General features: G+C 34.1%; 1 protein-coding gene across 1 annotated transcript in view; it reads right to left on the bottom strand.

Moving 5' to 3' along the window:
- PIGK (phosphatidylinositol glycan anchor biosynthesis class K) overlaps positions 1–12,673 on the bottom strand; it is a 117,148-nt gene that overhangs the window by 77,190 nt on the left and 27,285 nt on the right. The window contains 5 exon segments of the mRNA NM_001032358.1: positions 137–247; positions 461–578; positions 3,501–3,597; positions 5,977–6,088; positions 8,184–8,319. Coding sequence (NP_001027529.1) covers positions 137–247; positions 461–578; positions 3,501–3,597; positions 5,977–6,088; positions 8,184–8,319 — 574 coding nt within the window.

The following is a 12,673-nucleotide window of genomic DNA, read 5'->3' as shown; positions in this document are numbered from 1 at the left end:
GAGATCAAAACACTTTGAAAGGCCACTGTTCAACATATGGAAGAGTATCCTAAAAGTATAAGGAATAATAGACTTCACTTGTCACGTTAAGGTTAGCATAGCTATTGTGCTATAATCAAATCAAGCAAATACTTACAAGGTCATTCATATTAGTTTGACTGGCTGGATTAATTTCCTCCAAAAATTCTAAGACATAAAATGTGTATCTATCCATAAGATGGACTCCAATTGCAGGATCAGGTTGATGCTATGAAAAAGCAAAGGAAAAAAAAGTACATCTCTAATAGACAGGATCATTATAACAAAATGTTTAAAATGTAATCAAAATTTCCTTCCAAGATATAGATAAGTCTAAGAATAAGAAATAACAGATACATTCGTAAAGCGTTAAAAGATTTCAGAAATAGCTACACATTCCAAAGACACTGCCATTTAAAAATGGGAAAAGAAATGTACCTACCGAGAGTGAATCCTCTCCCACTTGGCTACTGGCTAAAGCCATTATGTTAGGAGAATAAAATCTCTCATACATGGATGCTCCTTGACAAGTGTCAATAATAAACAGTAGCTCATTGTAGCTGAAAGAAAAGTGATAATATCTTTGACATGAGTTGTGCTGTTAATCATATATTGACTAATATTTTATAATTCTTCCACAAGATGTTTAAGTTATATCTTAGTCATTTCATTAATTAAAAACTTGAGATTCTTTGATAGAATTCCCAACACAAATTTGATTTAGAAAAATTTAAAGTATAATCATGTCTGGGGAAATCATGTCAATAGAGTGTAGTGGTTGTGCCATTCAGCAATTACTTAGCTGGCACCCATGCAGTCCTAGTGACTGAGCTAGGTTCAGAAAAAATATATATATTTATATGACTTGGTCACCATACCCAAAGATCTTAAAATCTAACTGGAAGACAGACACATAAACATATAACTACGTCAGAATGTGATGAGTGTTACAAATTTTACTGAGGGCCTACAATGTGCCTGACACTAAGCTGAGCATACAACAGTCCTTGCCCTCTCAGAGCTTAGAGTCTAACAAAGTCAAAGTGCTCCAAGATGATGAGAATAAGACAAAAGAAACCATAAAGGAAACCATCAGGGAAAGCTTATATCTGACAAAGGCAATGAGAGGTGAGTGTTATTTTATCTAACTAAGAAAGGAGCAGCATATACCAGCAGAGGGAAAAGCCCAAATTAGTGAATGTAAAAAAAAAAAAAAAAAAAAATGTAAAAAGTTTGGGAAAAAGGAACAATATGGTATAACTTGGATTTAGAGTTAATTTGGAAAAATGAAGAGCAATTAGTTTCAAAAAGGTAAGGTAAGGTCAATATGTAAAGTATCCTGTATGAAGTTTGGAATGCAGTTATGCTTACCAACAATATACTACCAACGTTGCACTTCTTTGAAAAATTTACTTATTTTAGCTGTGGCATATGGAAGTTCTCAGGACAGGGATCGAATCTAAGCCACAGCTGAGAACTATGCCACAACTGTGGCAAATGACAGATCCTTCTAACCCATTTCACTGGATGGGGATCAAACCTGCACCTCCGGAACAACTCAAACTACTGTACTTGGATTCTTAATCCACTGTGCTACAGCAGGAATTCCACCTGTATGAAATTTGAATCTTCTAAGTTTGAAGAAGCCATCAAAAGCTTTTTACAAGTGAAAGAATAACATAATTGTGTGTCTCTCTATTTTTTTCTTTTTTTTTTTTTTTCAGCTGCCCCCTGGCATATATAAGCATATGGAGGTTCCCAGCCAGGGATCAAATCCAAGCCAGAGCTGCAACCTACACCACCCATGTGGCAATGCTGGATCCTTAACCCACTGTACTGGGCTGGAAATTGAACTGGAAGCTCCATAGAAACAAGCCAGCCCACTGCGCCACAGTGGGAACTCCCATATTTTAGAATAAGCTGCCTATCTGGTGAAGGTGAAAACAGGGAGCAGGTAACATTTTCACAGTGGTTCTCTCAGACATTGGATCTAGATAAATGGCTAATACTGACCTAAAAGAGACAGCATGGAATCTTAAATGGCAATATCTAAGCAGGCGATAGAAGGCCAATTAATATGGCACATGTGTTGTGAGTCAAAAATCTGAAGATGCCTTTGAAGATCAGAAACATCTAAGTTATGAGAGACAGCACATAACAATAATGAGTAAGCTCCGGGATAGGACCACTGGATGTGAATCCTGGTACTGGCACTTAAGAACTACGTAAAGTTTGGTAATTTATTTAATCTATCTGTACCTCAATTCACACATTTGTAAAAGTGGGAATAATAACAGGATCTGCCTCATGGAGTTATTAAAATTAAAAAAGCAACACGTGTGTAACAGTGCCCGGCACCTAGTATACATTCAATAAATGCAAGAATGAATAAATAAAAGCAGTACCAAGAAAAAGCTTCCTCCTCAACACGTTTATACATTCTGCTTATGCTTATAATTCAGTATTCAGAGTATTTAACTTATAGCTTAGTTGTGTACATATTTTCTTTTCCACTAGATTTTAAACACTTTGAAGGCACAGTGTGCCATGTTTAGAAAGTAAGTCATAAGAATTTATTGAGGGTAAACAAGTTAAAAGCACTGCTACTTTAAATTCACTTAAATTCATGTGACAACTTTCAAATAAAAGGGTGCATATCATGGATTACCAACAATGTATCTTAATGTCAGTTGCTACAAGTTTTATACTAATTCAAATTTCCAGCATTTTTTTCCAAAGAAGAAATAATGTATTGCCATCAGATAGAGGGCCCAAAAACATACAAAAAAATCAATACAAGATGAAAAAAATAAATATATGTTCATAATCTACGGGGAACTTGGCTGGTGAGACTCTTATTTCCTCCAAAAAGGATGAGAAATAACAAGAGAGATGATCTTAAAAGGTGAACTTCCTTCCATGTTCTTAAAGAAACCCAAATTTTTCTTTCAAAAAGAATTCAGTTCATACTTCTGTAAAATACAGTAAAACTACTGCTGTAAAGTACCACTGTTAAAAAAAATTAAAAATAATTCAGTTCAGGAGTTCCCGTCGTGGCGCAGTGGTTAACGAATCCGACTAGGAACCATGAGGTTGCGGGTTCGGTCCCTGCCCTTGCTCAGTGGGTTAACGATCCGGCGTTGCCGTGAGCTGTGGTGTAGGTTGCAGACGCAGCTCGGATCCCGCGTTGCTGTGGCTCTGGCGTAGGCCGGTGGCTACAGCTCCGATTCAACCCCTAGCCTGGGAACCTCCATATGCCGCGGGAGCGGCCCAAGATATAGCAACAACAACAACAACAAAAAGACAAAAAAAAAAATAATAATAATAATTCAGTTCAATAGAAGTAACAAAAATAAATCAAAAGGTAGAAGCTATAACTTATTAAAATAAGTTTAAATCTCTTAAAATAAGATTTATAAATCTACTAACCATGGAAAAATTAAGTACTAATTTCTTATGAAAAGTAGTCATTTGTCAATTACCGTCTTTTCTGCCACATTTGTTCAAAAGCATCTGCAAGTTCTATGTTGGTAATTTCTTCAGAATCTTGAAATTTCAAGAACCCATTCCCACCATGTCCTTATAAGAAGAGTTAGAAAGATCAAATAGATATAATTTTAATGCAAGCTGCATACATGCAGGTATAAACATTCACTTCATTCATGGGAATATTTTAATGTTATTTGTTGTTTTTATACTCTACAGTAAAAAGTACTATAAAAATAAATAAATTTAACTTTCTGCTATACCAATTAAAAAGAGACTAATGACAGATTGTGTAAAACATAATAGATACAATATATTTAAGAGTTTTTCTATCATTCACTTTTAGAAAAGCACATTTATACTTTTCAATGGCTCCATATTATTATGGCAGAAATGAGTTTCCACAGACAAAATTTCTCAAATACCAGGCAAACATTTTTGATGAGGAAGGAGTTGCAGACACTACTAGTCCCATGGTAAGCTAGCACTATTCAGTGTATACTTGAAATGTTATACCACTAGGAAGTACAGTTCTTACCTAAAAACTGATGTTTTTAACTACCACTGTCATGTAAGAATTAACCAGAAGATTATGACTTTATTTATTTTATTTTTTTGCTTTTAAGGGCCACACCTGTGGCATATAGAGGTTCCCAGGCTAGGGGTCGAATCGGAGCTTCAGCCTCCACATCTGGCTTACATCACAGCCACAGCAACACAGGATCCAAGCTGTGTCTGCGACCTACACCACAGCTCACAGCAAGGTCAGATCCTTAACCCACTGAGCAAAGCCAGGCATTGAACCTGCACCCTCCTCATGGATGCCAGTCAGATTTGTTAACCATTGAGCCAGGATGGGAACTCTGATTATGACATTTAGAATGCATGACAGGGAGTTCCCATCATGGCTCAGTGATTAACGAATCTGACTAGGAACCATGAGGTTGCGGGTTTGATCCCTGGCCTCACTCAGTGGGTTAAGGATCCAGCACTGCCATGAGCTATGGTGTAGGTCGCAAACGAGGCTCAGATCCCAAGTTGCTGTGACTCTGGTGTAGGCCTGCAGCTACAGCTCCGATTCGACCCCTAGCCTGGGAATCTCCAAATGCCACAGGTGCAGCCCTAGAAAAGACAAAAAAAAAAAAAAAAAAAGATAGAATGCATGATAGAGCTAGTCTGTCTGGATACAAATACTAGCTTTACCACTTAATGACTGTGTCATCTTAGGCAAATAACTTTATGTTTCTATGCCTCAGTTTCCTCAGCTCTAAATAAGAAATGTATCCATAAGACCATCATTAGGCTGACTATATAGTTTCTTGGTGCAGATTTCAAAAAGGTATTTCCCACTGGGTATCAAAATAAGAAAAATCTGTCTATTTCAGTGCCCCCTCTAAATACATGCAGTCCTGTGATCTTAAAAGTAGCTCATAATGGCTATGCCTTTGTGGCAGAAAAAATATATATATTTCTCATTAGACACAACTCAATAGACACAGTTGAGTAAGTGTAACCATATACTAGATCTCAAATTCCACTCACCACCCTAGCCAGACACTTAAGTGCAGTGCACAATCCATACAACCCCATATGACAGTCCTGAAAATCAGCACCAAAATCTTTAGACTGTTGTGAGCATGAAATGCATTAATGCACACAATGATTAAGAATACTGCCTGATGTATCCTAAGCTTCAATAAGGATTAGCTATTACCATTTTTATTATTATCATAATTATCAGCCCTCCTACTCTCGTATGTGGGTTGGGGCCAAGTCCTAAATGTTTTAGGCTTGTGGGCCACGTGTCTCTGCTGCAACCACTGGACTCTGCCATCGCAATGTAAAAGCAGCTGCAGACAACAGGTAAAACAAACAGATGCAACTTGTTTTGAAACCTTTTTTTTCAAAAGAGGTAGCCCTTCCATCGGCCATGGTTTGCCAATCCTATCTTCGATACTGGAATTTCTTCTCTATCTGGAGTTATGCTGAGAGAGTACCAATAAACGCAGAAAAAAAAAATGTAAAATCTTTCATTTAGTACATCAAAAAAGCCAAGCAACGAGACTGTACTTCATCCTATTTCCCTTAAAAGCTTGAAAATTTCCTGTAAATATCAGATGAACTAAAATGAAAATTTTCTTGATTTCATTGAGTTAATTTGTAGTTCATAAATTAACTGAATTTTAAAAGCTATAAATAAATGCAACATGATTAAGAAAAGTAAACCACTAAGTAGGGGTCAACTGTCTTGCTGAATGATATCTAAGAACGATCTGAACCTATTTTAACATCAGTTGATAATACACTGTTCTCAAACATCAACTCAAGGTGTTATTCATTACAGGAAAAGAGAACTTCACAACTATTTTATCCCCAAATAATTCAAGGTGTTTAAATTTCTTTCCATGCAAATGCCTTCAAGAAAAGAATCACAATATATTCTACCATTATACATCTAAATTCTGAAATTACCTGTCATATAAATAAGAATATTGCTCCTATCATCAGAAAGAAGACGTTTTGACCGAGGAGTACTAGGTGGAATCCTCCCAGTTAATACACGTAAAAAATTCTCCACAGTTACCTGAAAAAAAAAAGAAATCAGATGAAATAGAACTTGGGGTTCTATTGTTTTTCACTTTCAAAAACATTTCTTGGAGCATGATAATGTGTGAAAATAGAAGGTGTACATGTACATGTAACTGGGTCACCATGCTGTACAGTAGGAAAAAAATTGTATTGGGGAAATAACTATTAAAAAAAATTTTTTTAAGTGTTTCGTCTAAAAAAAAAAATTCCTTCTTTCTCTATGTGTTACTCAGCATAAACTGAAAATAAAACACAAAGAGAAATATAACAATTAAAATATTTTTATTTAAATAATGTGCTTCAAAGTAACTTTGTTTCCATTTTTTAAAAAATACTAAAAACAAATAAAAACTACATTGGAGAAAAATAAGTTAATTATAAATTTAAAAGTTCAAATGCTGTATGAAGTATTGCCAAAAACTTAAAAATTATTAATATGTCTTCATAGGCAATCATTTGAGAAAATACAAAATATAGAAACATAAATAAATTCAACATAACTACTGCAATTAATATGTGCAACTACATGGTTAATTCTAGATTAACAATGAAAGACAGGTTCACAATAAATCGTAAAAATAAAGCCATAAGGTTAGATCTATAAATAATCCTCAAATTATGCATCTTTGATTTTTTAATGAATACTGTCATTTGAATTTCATTAGCGTTATCTTTAACATATAAAAAATCGATAACTCTGTAAATTAGATTTCCCAACCAGGAATTTCTGGACCTCTGGGATTCTTCGAAAGATAAAGTCTTACGAGTATAATGATAATTTGAAGTTATATTATACAGATCTAAATTTAAAAAGCAGAAAATCAAACCAGCTTTCTTGCTTGACTTTTCTCTAATCATGAGTATGTAAATGTCTGTGTGTGTTTGTGTGTGTGTGTGAGAGAGAGAGAGAGAGAGGGAGAGAGAGAGTAAGCTGTTTGGTTTACATTTCTCTCAGAAGACAGCAAAACACTAAGTGCTTTTTTTTACAGGTTCTTGTGGCTAAGAAGGAAGGGAAATATTTGGTCTACATTTTACAATAACTAAATAAACAAATAAAAAGTACAACATCCATAAATATCTAATTGTCGAACAAACATTTTTGAGTACCTTCAGAGGGCTATAGGTACTCTCTAGTGTAAAATAAATAAAATATATGCCATATCCTCAAGGAACTTAGCCTGGGAAAAGATAGTCTTTTTATTTTATTTTTATTTTTTTGTTTGTTTTGTCTTTTCTAGGGCTGCAACATGCGGCATATGGAGGTTCCCAGGCTAGGGGTCTAATCGGAGCTGTAGCTGCCGGCCTATGCCACAGCCACAGCAACGCTGTAACCACCACCACAGCTCTCGGCAACGCCAGATCCTTAACCCACTGAGCAAGGCCAGGGATCAAACCCGCAACCTTATGGTTCCTAGTCAGATTCGTTAACCACTGAGCCACGACAGCAACTCCAAGATATTCTTTTTAAATTGCCTCGAAATATAGGAAATTGTGTCTTCCTTTTGGTAGGCTTGATAAAAGGGGAAGGACTATCAAGGAAGACTTCATCAAAAAAGATTTCACATTTTAAACATACAATCTGCTAAATTTAAAATGATGTTTTCAAAGGAAGAAAATAATAGTATAATGCCATTTTTTCAAATTTAGATTTTTATTTTTAATTGTAAATGCATAAAACACTGGAAACATTAAAAGTAGTTACCTATAAGTAGTTATTTTAATATCCCCATAATTAATATATTTTCTAAAAAAATAAAACTTGAAATGTCTAGATTAAATACGAAAAATAAAGAATACATTTACTTTAAAAGAAAGTTGATACTTTCAATAACCTCAATAAAATACCCTAGTACAGAAGCCAAGATAAAGTTGTTCTATCTTAGATACATATATGAAATATTCATGTTGGGGTAGTTTTACTCAAATGTTGTTTCCTCAATGTGAATTGCAGAAACAGAATTGTATCAGTGCTTCAGTGACAATCACGTACAAAGTTTAAAGAAAAAGAATACGATTATTTTATTCTACCACTATTTTAGAGCTTAATAATGCAAACTAGATTTCAAAAGTGTTTACATTAAACAATTTACCTCATAACTTCTATAATCCACTTCCACATCATCTCCATACACATTTAGTTCCATATTCTTGTGACTATAAACTGTAGCTGGTTTAGGATTTCTAGGGTTGCATGCCATATCATCTGCAAGCATCAGAACGATGTGACTAGGAAAAAAAAAATTTCAGTAAATATACCATTCAAATAAAGCCAAAAAGTTAAAAACAGATTTATTTTATTTATATCACTGGTAATTATGTTCACTCTTTTCTTTATCAAAAATAGCTCAAAATAATTATTGAGTACATCTTTAAGAGGGCTTTAATTATTTTTTTCATAGCCTTACATAGTGTCAGTTTTAAATTTGAGAAATTAGAATAATATAGCATGAACTTCTCCACAGGACTTGGGAGTTACTATCTTACATTGATTTTTCCCACAGAGTATACTTTAGGTGATATAGCAAATGGAAGCTAAGGTGAAGGAGCCACACTGTCCTCCCCAAACATTTTTTTAAATTTTAGTAATTTATTTAATACTCTCAAGACTTACAGAGTTCAACTATGATATTCCAAAGAATTTACTTTTCATAATCTCAAAAGCTTGAGTATGAACACATGTAATCCATCAGCGAGTGCAATCATTGTACCACAGGAATACATCTCTAATGCAGTCATGCTTCACTGGCTTCACTTCATCTCACTAACACCAGCCACCATCATCACTAGATAGAATGGAATTGCTGGAATAGCTCCCACTTGGCTGCCTGCTTCCACTCTCATCCTTTTGTAGTTCATTCTCCTTATAAGCACCAGGGTGATCTTCCTTAAATAAGTCAAACCATTAACCTTTCTCACTGAAAAAACTCCAAGGACACCCCATTATAATCAGAGGAAACCTGAAATTCCTTACATGGTCTAAAAGGCTCAATGTGGTCTCTTGCCCACTCTCTAACTTCAGCCCTTACCACTCATGTGCACTATGCTCCTTCCACACCGTTCGTTCCAGGCGTTTGCCAAGCCATTCCCAATTGAGGGGCTACTGGTCCTCCCTCCTCCCAAATCTTCATGTCATCACAATATCAGCTAAGGTACTCTATTCTCACTACATGTTTTCTTTTCCACAGGTCATTTACGAATCCAAAATCCCCATCATCTCCTACCACCATCTCCATTAGAATCCAAGCATTTCTCTGAGGGCAGGAGCTTTACCTGTCCTGTTCACCACTGTATCACTCAGGCTTAGTAACTGAGCCTGGCATATAGTAGGTATTCAATAAATATAGTCATTGAGTGAATGAAACATTTTCATTTTTGCATATATTTCCTTTGAGAGAAAATTACCAAGTCTTTCTTAAATACTTCCTACCTTGATCTTACCATTAAAACTGGTGAACATGAATCAGGCAATTCTTTATTCTACCATATACTTGAGCTTCCCAAACATAAGGGAAAAATTAATGTGGCATACGTAATTAGTTTGGCAGGAGACAGCAAGAAGAAAATGTTCTGATGCATATGTTCCAAATACATTAAAGTTCAAAACTGAAACACTGTGATTTTTCTTGAAAATTGGCTAGGTTTCTATTTTGAAAGGGTTCCAACCCTGCCACATTCAAAGAGCAGATCTTCAGCTGTTACTGATTCATACTCACAGAAGGTAAAAGTTACTCCTCTTGAAATGGAAATATATCTCCTCTTTTTAATAACTTAAAGTGATTTACATTAAGTTATTATCAATTATATCTTTTTATTAGAGGCCACTATTAAAAAAAAATGAACTGACCTCTAAATCTCAATATAAAATAAGAATATCCCTTAAGGCCATGTTTTTGGTTTAAGGTGAATTTCATTCATTGAAAAGAAATGATTATTTAATAGCTATACAATGCCAATTTCATAAAGTAGTAGTCATTTTAGCTTAAAATTATGAATTCAATCAAAATTTTGATTGAAATATGAGTACTATATAAACTTCAGTTAACATAATCAATATATCTTTAAAAAACCATTACATTCATAGATAATAAATGAAAAATAGGACAGAAAAAAAACTGAGTTTCAAAGATTTAGAAACCCAACCACATATTCCAATGCACTGTTCCTGAAAGTTAAATGTTCAGAATTCTTTTCTGGAGAAATAAATTCTCACTTGGCCCAAGTGTTAAATTATTTGTATAAGGATACTTAAATATATGGATGAAAGTAAACTCTTTAAGCTTATTTCTTACAGAACTATAAGCAAATAAATACAAAATTGTAAATTAGTTTCTAACGAAACTACCACACTAAGAATATTCTAAGAACATTAATTCCATTTGAAGGATGATGTTATTCTGCTGCAACTAAATGACTGCAGTTGTATTTAACAGGAAAAAGAGAGAACTTCAAGTCTGGTTCTACAGTTCATTTTTTTTTTTCTATTTTGACATCTGCACTACAATGTAAGTTGATGATATAGAAAACATCTGTTCGCAAAAGTATGTTGTACAAAATGCAATTCATAACTTCCAGGCTCTGTTTACTGTCCAGGATAATCAGATCTTATGTTTAAGCCTTTGCCAATAAACATTCTTTGAACACCAGTTATCATGCAATCTAACTTCTTGTCTCCTTAAAGTGCCTTTTTCACCTGAATACCAGCATAGTGTCACAGCAGTTATTTAATTACTGCTGTGGGTATCAATTACTGCTAGAATCGAGACAAAAAAAAAAAAAAAAAAAAAACCATTGAAGACAAAGCAAATTGCTTTGTTATCTTATTTAAATTAAGACAAAAATCCCTCAAATATATCCAACTGATAGAAGAATGATATTCTTACAGTTTGACAATCCTATACTACCACCATGTGTGATGACTCAACTCTCATACTTTACACAAGGCCCTTTAAACCTACATCACACAATAAAACATATGGTAATATGGCCTTCTCTCAACACCAAACCAAAAAAAAAAGGTAAGCACTAAAACTGCATAAAGTTCAAAATGGATTTGAAACAAACACAATAGTTATTTATATAAATAGTTTCCAACACATTGTTTAAATCATGCACTCACTCCTGTTACTTAAAAAAAAATGAGGACACCCATATGTGTATCTACTAATTTGTAAGTCATATGTATTTGTTACTTTAAATATATATAATGAATATTAGCGAAGTATAAAAAATCTCTAATTTTTATAGATTAAAAAAATAAACATAAAGAAACTGCTAATATTTTCTTGCCTTATTACTATTTAGTGTCTCATTTAATAGAATACCCAATCATGCTTAAATAAATTTTAAAGATCATAGACACAAAAATGATATTTTAAAACTTCTCAAAAACAGAAGACATGAAACCCAATTCGGGAAACTTATATGAGAGGAAAATGGTCTAAAATAAATATTTCCCATATTTAGGTTTGCCTAACACTGAAGGAATAGGTAAGCCCTGAATCAGGGCTGCTCATCTATTCCTCAACCTCCTCTCTGAAATTTTTCCTTGGCCCAGTTAGGAACCAGTAACCAATGGGTTGAAAAAATAATTTTTTTTAATAGATAAACAATCTTTCACTGCTCTAGACCATTAGAGTATGAAATTTCAAAAAGCTAGCTTTTCATTTGTAATAGAGTGGTATTACCATAATAAAAAAATTTAATAAATGAAATTTAAATAAATTACTGTGCTCGTGAAAGTGTTTTTTAAACCACTCACTTAAAATTGCAATAAATAAATTACTGTACATTCTATAAACACGTTACTAGTTAAGTAACACTACCTTAGAGCATCTTCAGCACCCAGAGTTACACCAAGCTTATCTCTAATAATATCACCATTCCAATCTAAAATAGTAGCTGAAATGAAAGCAGCAGGACATTTGAGGATCACAGAGATCTTTGATGCTCTCTTGAGTCTCTGGGTTTCTGCTCATAGGCGTTGCTTTTTTTTCTCCCCACATAAATTATTTAGAATGCTCTGTGGGTTATTGCTTCCGTAGCAATGCAATGACTATTGGATCAAGCAAATTCAACACATTTTGTTATATAATCATTAGCTTGATGCCAGAGTAATTTACTTTTAGGCTTTTCTTCTTTGTCTTGCATGTTCTGAGCAATTGCCAAGTTAATAAATCTCACCACCAATGAACCATGATACTAATTATAACAAATCTGCTAGCCACAGGTGCTGGACCATCAAGATTTTCTGGACTACTTTCAACTGCCAAATGTCAAACAATTGGCAGTTCTAGACTATATATAGATGCCAGGTATTTTGCACTTATATTATTAGAAATGAAACTCAAAAAACTGCACTGCAGAGATAGAAAGTCAACAGCGGCAGACATGCTACATAAGGTAGGTAGCCATAGGCTCACATATTTAAAGTCACATGTGGTTTAGTATAATACAGTAATACAACAAGAACACTTATTGAATACTTGGTATATCTCAAGCACTGCACTAATAATATAAGCACATTATCTCATACATTATTTCCGAGATACGTATAATTATCATCCCTGTTTTAGAAGTTATG

This window comes from Sus scrofa, chromosome 6, assembly GCF_054392235.1.
Source record: "Sus scrofa isolate SSC_HxYL_T2T_F1_AM1 chromosome 6, Sscrofa_HxYL_maternal_Yorkshire_Landrace_v2.0, whole genome shotgun sequence".
Taxonomy (NCBI): Eukaryota; Metazoa; Chordata; class Mammalia; order Artiodactyla; family Suidae; genus Sus; species Sus scrofa.
This window is presented reverse-complemented; position numbering and strand designations above follow the sequence as displayed.